This window comes from Aulonocara stuartgranti (genome assembly GCF_965226115.1).
Source record: "Aulonocara stuartgranti genome assembly, chromosome: 5".
NCBI lineage: Eukaryota > Metazoa > Chordata > Actinopteri > Cichliformes > Cichlidae > Aulonocara > Aulonocara stuartgranti.
The window spans coordinates 19,582,960-19,595,926 of NC_138943.1; the positions used below are offsets into that span (position 1 = coordinate 19,582,960).

The 12,967-nt window shown below is 40.9% G+C and overlaps 1 protein-coding gene across 1 annotated transcript; it reads right to left on the reverse strand.

Moving 5' to 3' along the window:
* Positions 1 to 6,599: 6,599 nt before the first annotated feature.
* On the reverse strand, positions 6,600 to 12,231 carry LOC309707109 (uncharacterized protein). The gene is made up of 11 exons (XM_082534227.1): positions 11,440 to 12,231; positions 11,218 to 11,259; positions 10,830 to 11,126; positions 10,441 to 10,722; positions 10,048 to 10,332; positions 9,640 to 9,930; positions 9,477 to 9,560; positions 9,291 to 9,329; positions 9,127 to 9,204; positions 8,626 to 8,724; positions 6,600 to 8,069 (listed from the first exon to the last, which is right to left on the reverse strand). The coding sequence occupies exons 1-11, from the start codon at positions 11,471 to 11,473 to the stop codon at positions 8,065 to 8,067; spliced, it is 1,536 nt and encodes a 511-aa protein (XP_082390353.1). The 5' UTR covers positions 11,474 to 12,231; the 3' UTR covers positions 6,600 to 8,064.
* Positions 12,232 to 12,967: the final 736 nt, after the last annotated feature.

Below are 12,967 nucleotides of genomic sequence, written 5' to 3' on the forward strand. Positions count from 1 at the left end.
GGAGTCCAAAGCTCTGGAGGCAAACCTAACAGATAGTCAGAGAGAACTATTAGTTGTCCTCCTTGAACAATTTAGCTGCATGTTTGATGGTCATTTGGGCCGCACGTCTTTAACTGAACATGTGATCGACACGGGAGATGCGAGGCCTATTAACCTCCCCCCATACCGCACCTCCCCTGCAAAGAAACAACTCATTGAAGAGCAGGTCCAGAAAATGCTGGAAGATGGCATAATTGAACCGTCCATGAGCCCCTGGGCCGCACCTGTCGTGATCGTTAACAGGTTGGGCGCTGACCCACGGTTCTGTGTGGACTTTAGGGGGCTGAACCAGGTGACTCGGAAGGACTCATACCCCTTACCGCGGGTCGATGAGTCTCTCGACTTCCTAGCGAGAGGTCGATTCATTTCAACATTGGACCTGGCGAGGGGTTACTGGCAGGTGCCGGTCTCAGGGGACTCACGTCCTAAAACAGCCTTTGTTTCCCATTGTGGGCTGTTTCAGTTTCGCGTGCTCCCTTTCGGCCTCTGCAACGCACCAGCCACCTTTCAGAGGCTGATGCACAACGTCCTCAGCGGCCTTGTTTACAAGACATGTGCTGTATATCTGGACGACATTGTGGTTGTGTCCCCTACCTTCGAACAGCATTTGTTGGACCTGCGGGAGGTCCTTGAGAGACTTAGGTCTGCGGGTCTCTCATTGAAGCTTAAGAAATGCCAGTTCTGCCTGAAGGAGCTCACCTTCCTGGGCTACCGGGTTACCCCGGATGGCATTAAACCGGACGATGACAAAATCAAGGCTGTGATGCAGTTCAGAACTCCGTCCTCAATGAAACAGGTGCGGCAGTTTCTCGGTCTGACGGGATACTACCGCAGATTCGTAAAGGAATATGCTCGCCATGCAGAACCTCTGCACGCCCTGACAAGGAAGGATGTTACCTTTCAGTGGGATGACAGGTGTCAGGAGTCCATGGACTTCCTGAAACAGAGCATTGCGACAGCGCCTGTCCTGTCACTCCCTGACTTTTCCCGGCCTTTCTTCATCCATACGGATGCATGTGACCTTGGCTTGGGGGCGGCCTTAATGCAGAAGGATGCAGAGGGTAGGGAAGTAGCGGTCGCTTACGCAAGTCGAGCTCTTCACAAGGCAGAGAAACCATACTCTACGCCAGAAAAGGAGTGTCTGGCTGTGATTTGGGCTTTAGAACACTTTCGTCCCTATGTGGAAGGGCTTCATGTGACGGTCTTGACTGACCACAACAGCCTTAAGTGGCTGATGTCACGCCCAAACCCTACTGGCCGGTTGGCACGGTGGTCCCTGCGCTTGCAGGACTTTGACTTTACCATCGTACACAAGGCGGGGGTACACAACAGGGTGCCAGACGCTCTGTCTCGCAACCCACTGCCTGCACCAGAGGGTCCTCCTATTGAAATCTTGCCAGAGCATGCTGTCATGTGGGGCATGGATCTTCGTGCCCAGCCTCCCCTTTTGTTAGAGGACCGAACACAACTAAGGCAGCTGCAGTTAGATGACCCAGGTGCAGGTCCAAGGCTCCGAGACCTGGAGTGTTCCCCCAATCTGGGTTCGGACGCCAGTCCTTCACCGTCCTTGGTGGTCAATGACGGCCTACTCTATTACCGAGGCCCGAAACATAAGCGCAGTCTTCGGCCCCAGGAGGAGCTGAAGCTGTATGCTCCTACGGCTCTCCGGGGTACCCTGTGCGGTTATTATCATGACCACCCTACAGCAGGTCACCTGGGGATTGCTAAGACACTAGCGAGAATGCAGTCTAGGTTTTACTGGCCCAAGATGGCATCGGAAGTTAAACGCTACGTCTTGTCGTGCCCAGTATGTCAACTCACAAAACCCAGTCAAAGAAAGCCAGCGGGCTTCATGGTCCCCATTTCGCCCCAGCGACCCTGGGAATACGCAGGGGTCGATTTTGTCGGACCACTACCTCGCACCGCTTCGGGGAACTCGTACATACTGGTCTTCGTAGACTATTTCTCGAAGTGGATCGAAGTGTGTGCGGTTCGGGATGCGACGGCTCGAGTGGCAGCCAGTAAGTTCATTAACGAGGTATTTGCTAGGCATGGGGCCCCTAGGTACCTTATTTCGGACAGGGGCTCACCTTTTGTCAGTGAGCTGTTTGATTCTGTTCTCTCCACTCTTGGGTCCACCCACCGCCTCACGACGGCGTATCATCCGCAAACTAATGCGACCGAAAGAGTGAACAGAACTCTCAAAACGGCCATCCGTGCATACGTGGGCGATAAGCACGCGTCGTGGGATAAGTTCATGTCCCAAATCTGTTTCGCGCTGCGCTCAGCCCCCCATGAGAGTACAGGACTCAGCCCTGCTATGATGTTGTATGGTAGGGAGCTGGAGACACCCCTTGACTTGCTTACTAAGCCGTCTGGAGAGAGCGAGGAGTCATCCATGCCCTATCCGGAGACCCTTAAAGCGTCGCTTCAGGAGGCCCACGATCGAGCCAGGGAGACACTGGCTCGCAGCCATGCTAGGCAGAAACGCTACTACGACCTGAGACGCCGGCCGATGACCTATGCAGTCGGAGACTTGGTGAAAGTCAAAGCTCATCATCGATCGGACGCTCAATCTTGCTTCGCGGCCAAGCTGGCACCCTTGTTTACAGGGCCCCTCCGGGTTACTCAGAAGCTTGGGGAGGTCAACTACAGATTAGCCAAGATTGACACTGGTGAAGACGCAGGAGTCTTCCACGTCGTGAACGTTCAGCCATTTTACTCCTGGGACTCCACATCTCCTTCAGGGCACCGGACTTCGTCCCAGGAGAGCCTGGATGAGACTGAAACGGGGGAACAGCCCTCATTCCCGAGTTCAGGGGATATCGGAGCAGGCGGGCACCCCGCTGAGGGCGCCTCTGAGTCGCCACCGGCCAAGGGGGAACAATATCATTTGAGACCCCGCCGGTGCCCCAGAATCACTGAGGGTTGGACTGCTACCAGGTGGACTAACCGTCATCATACGGACAGACTCAATGTTGACTGAGGGTTGGTTTCATACATGTACATGCTGTAATTGTTCTGTTCATAAGGGGTGATTACTTGTTCTGTTCCACTGAGCCCTGGTAATCGTGGCCCGTGAGAGCCTTTGTTTGGTTTTCTGTTATACTGATTTGAGTGACCGGTTGTGTTGTATGTCTGACTGTTTCCCTTGTCTATGACCATCTCTGGAAGATGGATTGGCAGTAATACTGCATGTTCTATATTGTTTGCTTCAAGCACTAATTTTGTTTATTGACTGTACCAATGCTATAAGGTAAGGGTGTCTAACAATTCCTCCACAACCTGCTTAGTACCTAATGTAACTATGTATAGTGAAGAAGGGTAGCGGGAGGAGGGTCACCTGGGTCCGGCTGAGGACAGCCTGCGAATTGCCGGGGGGGTGATGTAACAAACCTTTTGGGTTATAGCACCACTAGGGGGGGTTGCCCAACTATTGTAGTAGCTGTGGGGGTCTCCTAGTGGGTGTGTGAGTTGTTAGCGGCAGCCATTTCATGCTGCTCATGTTCCATGCTCCAAGAAAGCACCTTACTACTGTTGTGACAAGCTGGCGCTGGTGGTACCAATCCCCGCGCATGTAGGTTCGGACGAGTACAGCCGAGGAGACCTGGCTTACAAAGTGTAATGTTGCTGACGGCGAATAAAGGTCTGTTATTGGATTTAACCGACTGGTTCCGTGTTATCCGGCTAACCTCCACACCACATGCCCGCTGGACCGGCTAGCCGCTCCTTCCTCGCCAGACTGCTGTTACAATATGATTAAAAATATATGATCAATACATCAGAAAAGAAATCTGCCACAACAGTTGCTACTGAAAACAAGAAATAAAGCCTGTCTCTGCTATGGGCTGAACCATTTGTTAATGGTGGAAGGGGGTAACACCATGCAATATATTTGGTTTTAGAATTTATTTTCAGTGTGAACTGTACCTAGGCTCAAAGTGTTTATTCTATCTTATTTTAATATACAACACTGTCATATGCAAAACCTAGGGGTGGCAAGAGATCATTCTAGATCTGCCCATATCTCTGAAATTCACAAAGGTGTGGCTACTAAATCATCTAATTCTTATTTTTTTATTACATTTAACCTGCAACTGTGTCACTTAAAATAAGCACATTAAGTATTATCTAAATTAGTTTCATATTAGCTCTCACACGTCATATTTTTGAGATTTTGTTAAATTAGTTCTTTAGTTAGTTTATAACACCTAAATATATCGACATACTGCACTATATCAAGAGACTACTTTGTTCCCCTCTTTTTTGTAGTATTGGCTTACTAATACTACAAGTAAAAGCTTTGAAACAATCTGGATAAAAGAGACGATGATAGAAAACAAAAAGCATTCAGACACAGAAACAAATAATGGAGTCTGACAGTTGACAGTCTTTTTCAGTGATCACCCATAGATTCACTGTGAGTTCACGCCAAAAAGCTAAAATGTGTAAACATTTGCTGAACATTAAATTATAATGAATTTAAATAAACTCTGATACAGTGTTGGGTAACTGACACAGAATAATATACATGTTCCTTCATTATTTATTTTGTTTTGATGTTTTACATGTAAGAGGTTCTTATTCACTTAAATGACAAAACTGAGAACACAATATATGATCCTGAAAGAATAAACAACAACAAGAAAAGCAGTATGATCACCTGCTTTGTATGCTAATGAAGGATATGTTACTGTGAGGAGAATGATATTATCTCTTTTTGTGGGCTGAAGTTTAACAGCATGCCACTTCAACATCAACAGGTGAAATCTGTGTGTGCTGACAGGAGATTGACAGAATTTCTCAAGTACAAATAAAACTTAGTCACAGAAACAGATGGAGTTTGACAGTTCACGATGACTGAACCTCTCTCTGTGATCATCTGTGGATCCGCAGTCAGTTCAGGCTGAGGAGCTAAAAAAGAGACAGTCAATATATAGAAGCAATATAAGCTAATTTATCATTTACTTGAAAATAAAATGTATTAATAGAAACTGCTCTGAGCGGATTTTCTTTTTTTTATTTTATAAAAAATGCCCCATGCACATGAATATTTTCCACACACCTCTCACAACCAAAGTTGAGAGCAGCTTTTTTTTGTGTGCTGATACTGTAGCCAAACGTCCTCATACTAATGCAGTAGTATTTACTCACTGCTGGTACTCAGAACGACTAGCAGCAGGAGATCAGCCATGATAAAAAGCACAATGTGAATGTTCAGAACAGACTACAACAGTCGGACTGCTCTGACTCTCACCTATATTAAAAGTTTTTGTGTTTGTTCACCAGCCATTACAAAACTTACTTTCAAGTAAAAATGCATTTTAGCATACAGATAGCTACAGGTGAGCTAGAGTTCATGTAAACTATACAGCAGAGGTCTCATTACTATAAACTATGAATGCCTATGCCATATTTTTTTCTTGCAAGGCATAGCAACAACCTCAATACATGACAATAAATGGACCAATAGAATTATAAATAACTTGTCTAAAATGAGACCATATAAAGTAAAAGAGTTTTGCCTTAAAAGACAGACGCTCCTCCTACCTGCTGTTCAAATCTCATCATTGCTATGTTCAGCCATTCAGAAAAAAAACTTGTTTTTAAAGAAAGCTAGAACAGATGGTGGGTGAAGCAAGGCTCTTGTAGAAGACAACACAAGACAAGACAACACTAGATACACAAATAGGCCCAGTGAACTCGGGTAAAAATAAACTGAGGTGAAACCAATGAGAGCAGAGCAGAGAAGATGATTATAGATAAAAGCTGGAAATCAAAGCAAAGCAACAAAACTAACCTCACAAGTAAAACAGGAAAAAGACAAAAGATAAACAACAATGCACTAACTTTTTTTCTTTGTCTGTTTTCTGAACGCTGGATAATTTTCTTTAATCAAAACTCAGAGAAACACAGAGACTAGTGGGCAATAAAAAGATGAGACACATAAAGACCACTAGCAGCAGCCATATTAAAATGAATGATGTGAATGTACAAACTAAAACTACTCTGACTATTCTGGCCACAGAAAGACACTCTTCAAATAGACCTGTTCTGGCACACTCTTTTTAACCCTCAACTCATAAAACTATAATATTGTCAAGCTGTATGGAAACCTGGACACATGCACAGAGCACAGTGGTAAGATTAAAAAGAAGGAATTATTCAATAGGCTGACAACAGGCTTTTCCTCAGAAACATGTTGGTAAAAGGTGAATTATCAATAATTCAGTGGTTGACTCTCCCTCGTGTGTTTCCAGACAAAATCCTCTCGCACAGTTTCTCCTCAGGGGTGGGTTTCTGGACAAAGAAAAAGTAACGAGAACAATGATAACAAGGCAACAACAGAGAAGCAATAGTTTGGATCCAGGCTTCCTTCACAACATGCAGTGCAACAATCTGGCAGTGCCTGAGAAGATCCAAGCTTTTAAACCCCAATGGGAACTAATCCAACGGCTCAGGTGAAAGATTTGACATGTGGCCAATCGGGCGGAGACCTCTGACACACTCAGACTCTAGAATATAAAAAACACACTCATCCAAACAGCACACGGGGGAACGTGACAAATATATTTAGATGAACTCTTTGTCAATTGTACAAAACAGTTTACATGTTTGTTTGCTATTTCTTTTTCTTTTACATTTTCATATCATGTACATCAAAGCACTTTAATGCCAGCCTTTAGTAGTTTATTTCTCTCCAGTATCAAAATAGCACTGAAATACTGAGGCAGATGCTGGTGTCCAACAATGTCAGTTGTCAATAAAGAAAACCATTAAAACCATTAAAACACATATTAGATTCATCAAATGTAACTTCTCACAAAAAGAATCTGTCGGAGAAACAAATTGTCAACAAATTAAATAAATCCACTAATAATAATATCGATTGCTAGAAGGTTAATTAATTAAGGCATCGTGTTTTAATTGAGGTTAAGTAGCAGTATGAACAATTAAACAATGTATATGACAGAAGAGTTCAGCATAGAGAGGAAGATGGCAAACAGCAGATTACTACAACTGAGAGGAATACCTCCAAACACTACATCTACCTGACTTTAACAAACACATTTTGTCGACACTTTATACATGCCAGGAAACCAGAACAGCATCAAAATACAATAACCACAAAAACACATTTAGTCTTCCTCTGTAAACCCCCCATCATGTTGTATATTTAGATTTATTCATTTTAGTACAGACCAACTGGTGCAGATTCAGAACCAGTGAAATAAACTAAAAAGACAGACGTCAATATCAGTTTCATTTCTGTCTTACCAGTTAAGCAGTCTAATTCTGTATGTGTGTTTATTCAGATTAGCATCAAATGCTGAAAAGAACTGCATTAAATGTGTTTTAGGGTCTGTGGGAGTCATTTTTAGGCTAGGGCTTCAAAGTTAGTGCAACAGTACATGTCACATTACCCTTCCTGTTTCATTTCTTATGCCTACAGAGAGAAAGAGTGAGTCTACATAAGAACATCAAAAATACCATCTAAAAACTATTTGTTATTAGAAACCTTAAAACAACTGCAAATGCTACACTGATGATATTAACTGAAATTAAAGATGTGGCTGTGCAATCCAGTCCATAGCAGCCACAAACGAAACAAAAACAAAGGAAAAAAACATAATGAGAGAAGTATACAGACAATCTGACCAATAATTTACACTCTCTCTCTTGCTGGAGTTCTTACAATATGTTTATTTTGTTTTTAAGGACAAAACCAACATCAGTGAGCTCTAAAATAGTTATTATTTTATTATTTATAGATAATTTACTTTTTATTGGTTTTATCATCTTGTTTGAACACACTATTTATTTCTTTATAGTTAATTTGCATCTCTGTGTCAACACTATGAAACCATTTGGGGATCAAACTTTAAATGAAATGTAAATTATAAAAAAAACACACAAAAGCTAACAGTAATAAAATGTTTAACTTCATAATTAATCCCATTGTCAACACTGTATTCTTTTGAAATGACACCCATAATTTCTCTGAGGTGCCTCTGTTGGTATTCTTCACTCTATGAACAGAAAAAACAGACAGCACTTTTTGAACATTTTGGGAAATATACAGTTTGCTAGCAGATAAATCCCGTCATGTCCAAGCTGAAGTACTTTAAATCTTGTTCATGCAAAAACTTGTTGCTCATGAGGAAACTTTTTATATTATACTTTAATATACTTTTGTTCCCTTTTGTTCCCTACTGTATATAAAATATGAAGGTAATTTGCCTTAAATAATTGAAGCTTAGTTATATGTGCCCAGTTTACACATATAAATAGAATTTTATATTCTATAATTTTCTGTAATGTTATTCCAGAGCCATAAATTTATAATTATCATAATTTGGAAAAAAATATTACTAGGAAATAAAATAAAGGAGAATCCAACTTTGATTTGTCTGCAAATGATGGCCTAGATATAAAAATGAATGTAAATGTTAACAGATAATGTAGTACTTTTGTTAATCTTCTTTCACTAAGCTTAAAAATCTGCAGAAATTATATCTTGATTTTTAATTAAAAATCCACTAGAGATCCAGTATCTCCAAAAAACAAAAAAGCTCAGATTCTCACCAGCTCTTCTTTGAGTGTAGAGAAGTAAAAATCCCATGACGATGAAGGCCACAGCTACTCCGGAACAACTCACAACAATTACAGTTATCAGCAGCGTCCCTGCAATGGAAACATTTATTAGCAAAGAACGCTATCATATGAAAGTTTTTGTTAACACACACCATTCAGTTAAACTGCAGGAAGGTCTTGAAGACATAAAAATCTGGATGGCCTCTAACTTTCTCCTTCTAAATTGAGATTAAACTGAGGTTATTGTACTCAGCCCTGAAAATCTTAGAAATATAGTATCTAACCAGACTCTTACTCTAGATAGCATTACCTTGGCCTCTAGTAACACTGTGAGAAATCTTGGAGTCATTTTTGATCAGGATATGTCCTTCAATGCACATATTAAACAAATAAGTAGGATTGACAATATGTAGTATTTAAAAGTAGAATGGGAGATATGTGTGTCAGCAGGTATAATATATGACCGATTGTGCTTGTTAATAGCCAGTCTACCGGTTTTTTCATCTTGTGGTGATGGATCCATTGGATGTGTGTTATCTGAAGAAATGGGTATATACACATGCTGTCTGTCTGAAATGCAAAAAAACATACTGAAATCTACATATGTGTCATCGCTTTACGTAAAGTGTCTCAGAATCAGTTTACAGTTTCATCACCTGATACATGTTTCTCTGAAGTTGGCGTTATGGGCATTCCTGCAACGGTAGTAAATACACAAAAGTAGTACAAAATGATAATGGGACAAGAGTGGCAAACACTTACTTTGTACAGTAATGGAGGTTAGGTTACTGTATGGAGAGCCTGACCCTCCAGGTTGTGTCATAAAAAAACATAAGGAATACCAGTTTTGTCACCTGGAAAGATGGTTACTAAATCCATGGTTCTTTTTCCATTCTTTATATTTCCCCCTAAAAACACATTTAAAGCTGAAACATTACAGCACAAAACTTCTGTTGTTAGGATGCTGTATCAGTATATAATGTGATGAAAAAGAAGGTCACTTACTTTGTACTGTAATGGTCGATGTGCTACTGTTCCGAGACTTTAACTCTCCAGGTTGTGCAGTGTAAAAACAGATCACTTTAATTTCAGCAGGTGTCCTGAGATTTCCCATCTCCAGCAGCGTGGTTGCTGTCAGTGTTGTTAGACAGGAAAACCCTTTCACCGTCCCTCCACTCAAAGTGTAGAAATAACATTCAGGCACAGAAACAGATGAAGGAGTCTCACAGTTCAGTGTGACTGACTCTGTCTCTGTGATCACCAGTGGATTAACGATGAGTTTAGGTGGAAGGGGAGCTGAAAAGTTGAAACATTAAATACAGTTAGGATCACATCTATGCCTGACCATCATGCATTCTTTGCTTTCACACATTAAGATAACATCAGTACTTTGTGGTAAAGCCGCTCACTCACTTTTGATGATGATGGAGGAAGAGTCACTGTAAAAAGAGTTTGACCCTCCCGTCTGGGGCGTGTAAGAACAACTCACTTTAATCTCTGCAGGTGGTCTGACACCGGCCATCTCCAGAAGTTCAGTTGCTGTCTGTTGTGTCAGACAGGACAACTTTCTAACAGTTCCTTTACTCGAAGTGTAGAAATAACACTCTGAAACGGAAGATGGAGCCTCACAGTTCAGTGTGACTGAATCCATCTCTGTGATAGCTGATCTACTCACTGTCAGTGTAGGTTGGAGAAAAGCTGCAGAGACAGATTATAACATATGTGCCTGGAATAGGTATAGGGTGGTTTTGCTGCTTATTGTAATACTGCAACTAAAAGTAATATTTTACAGTCATATTTACTCACATCTTATGGTGAGTGGAGACACATTACTCATTGGAGACTGATATATAAAAAGGTAAAAACAGGTCACTTTTAATGTAACAGGTGCACTTTGATGTGCAAGTGATAGCATTTCAGATCCAGTCAGTTTCTGCAAACAAGAAAATTTCTTGGCAAGTTGTTGTCCTGAAGTGCGAAAATAACAATCAGATATAGAAACAGATGGTGGAGTCTCACAGTCCAGTATGACTGAGTCTGTCTCTGTGATCACCTGTGGTCTCACTTTCAGTTTAGGAGGAAGAAGGGCTGAAAAATTGAAGTTAGGTAATTATCAGAGTCAGCACCAAGATGTAAATGATTCAGGTTCATGTATATACTGTAATTGCAATATATATGTCAGAAAAGTTACGTACCATTTATGGCGATGGTAGATGGTTCACTGTCAAGAGATGTTAAATAAGACCCATCACGCTTTGCAACATAAGCACATCTAACTTCAACCGCAGCAGGTAAAGTCTTTCGAGCCATCCTCAGCAGCATAGTCCCTGTTAGTGTCTGCACACAGGAGGAGCCTGTAGACACTGTTTGACTTGCAATGTAGAAATTACACTGAGACACAGAAATAGATGATGGAGCTTCACAGCTCAGTGTGACTGAGTCTGTCTCTGTGATCAGGGATTTACTCAGAATCACTTTTGGCAGATTAAAGGCTGAAAAGTTAGAGGCGAACATAAGTGAATGAAATACAAATAATATCCATGATGGTGACCAAGAAACATAATACTAGACTCAGTGACTGACCTTGTGCTTTGATATCATCAAAGAAATCTGTTGGAGAAAGAACTGATTAAAAACAAAATGTTAAAAGATTGCTTCTCCCACTAAGTGTATTTCTGTCAGTCTAATATAATATACTGTAATTACATAAACATTTAATATTGTTTAAAAGCAGACATTAAAAAGGTATCGGGTTAAATACAAAACCATTTCAAATACAAAGAAATGATAAAACGTTGAACTTACAGATGAGGATGACAAACAGCAGATGTCCAGCCATGATGAAGAACCTGAATACTGTGACTGTGAAAACTACACCTATCTGAGTTATATGTAAATGTAGTTTTCATACTTGTTATATTTACTGTCAGGAAACCACAGGCAGCATCAGAATATATCATATTCAAAAGTCTACAAAAATACATATAGGCACTGTTTCCATTGCCAATAGCAACTTCATGCTGTGGCCTCATGTGGTGTTTGTGTGAAATAAGTCTGTGAAGGTTCTCAGTCATCCAGGTCATGGTGTAGTCTAAAGAGCTTGGAAAGAAAAGCATCTGGACTTCTTTAAGTTCCTTGAGGACATTTCACCTCTTATCTGAGAAGCTTCTTGAGTTCTAAGGTCAAATGGTGGAGAGTCCCAGATTTAAGTCCTAGGGGAGTGTCCCCCAAGGGGGTCATGAACCCCCTGTTGATTTTCTACCTAATCACACGTGCCAAGTTGTGAAAACGGGTGTAGGTCACAATTAGCCAAGGTTTTGCGTGAACCCGCTGTGAAACCTAGCCCCACCCTATCATTTGATTTCCTCTGTTCAAAGATGATCGTTCACAGTGGCAGTGAACAGAGGCGGTGGTTTACGACATCAGCTGTCTGCCATCTATAATCCAGTTTTGAGATCCTTTCCTAGACGGCTTAACGCCCACTCACATCCTGCGCCTGTTGACTTCAGGAAAAAGATGAAGACAATAAACATATTGGACCTATGTTTATTATTCATCCCATAGATGTGATGTAGAACAAGAAGACGGACAGACCCCTCTCTGGGCATTATCATAATCATTTTGTTTTTTTTGTTCTTTTTTAACGTACTTGAAATTTTTTGTACTGGAATAAAATCAAGTGTAAAATCCACACTTTTGCCAAGTGCCCTGTTGAAACTTATTTTATTATACTTAACAGTTATCCTCTTTCTCTTAACAAAACTGTCTTTTATAAAGATATAACACATTTGGGGGTCAGTGTAAAAGAAAGGCAGCTGTCAAATGTGAAAGTGAGGTCAGAGGTCAAATTTGACATGATATTTAAATGCAAACTATAATGTGATATTTAGAATCCCAATATACCAGTATTATTTCCTAAAAGTGGCCAACACACACAAAGGCAGCAGAATTTAAAGCATAGTTTTAGAGATAAAAGACATTTCATTAAAGTTTGACTTTGCTTGACCTTGAAGAAGAGGTCAGATGTCAAAGAAGGTGATATTTAGAATTCTCATATCATTCCCTTTATGTTTTCAGTACAACATTGCAGTAAGGAACATAGTTTTAACCCTCTGGGGTCCAGGGTATAATTGGCCGTTTTTAACTACTTTTGATTTTACCTTTAAAAACTGTTTATCTTGCCTTGTTTGGTATTATTATTTTCAGCAAAACCTCAAATATCTGAAATTTGAGTTATTTTTTCATTTTTTTCATACAATATTAGCACAATTGATCTAAATTTAGACAAAAAATCAAAATCCGAATAGAAAAGTTATATATTTTTTTACTGTAA

Coding starts and splice junctions, on each gene's coding strand:
- LOC309707109 (XM_082534227.1), bottom strand. CDS start 11,473: ATGGCTGGACATCTGCTGTTTGTCATCCTCATCT. Junction 9,931..10,047: donor TTCCTCCATCATCATCAAAA/GTGAGTGAGCGG, acceptor TCAACTTTTCAG/CTCCCCTTCCACCTAAACTC. Junction 9,330..9,476: donor CTTTCCAGGTGACAAAACTG/GTATTCCTTATG, acceptor CTACCGTTGCAG/GAATGCCCATAACGCCAACT.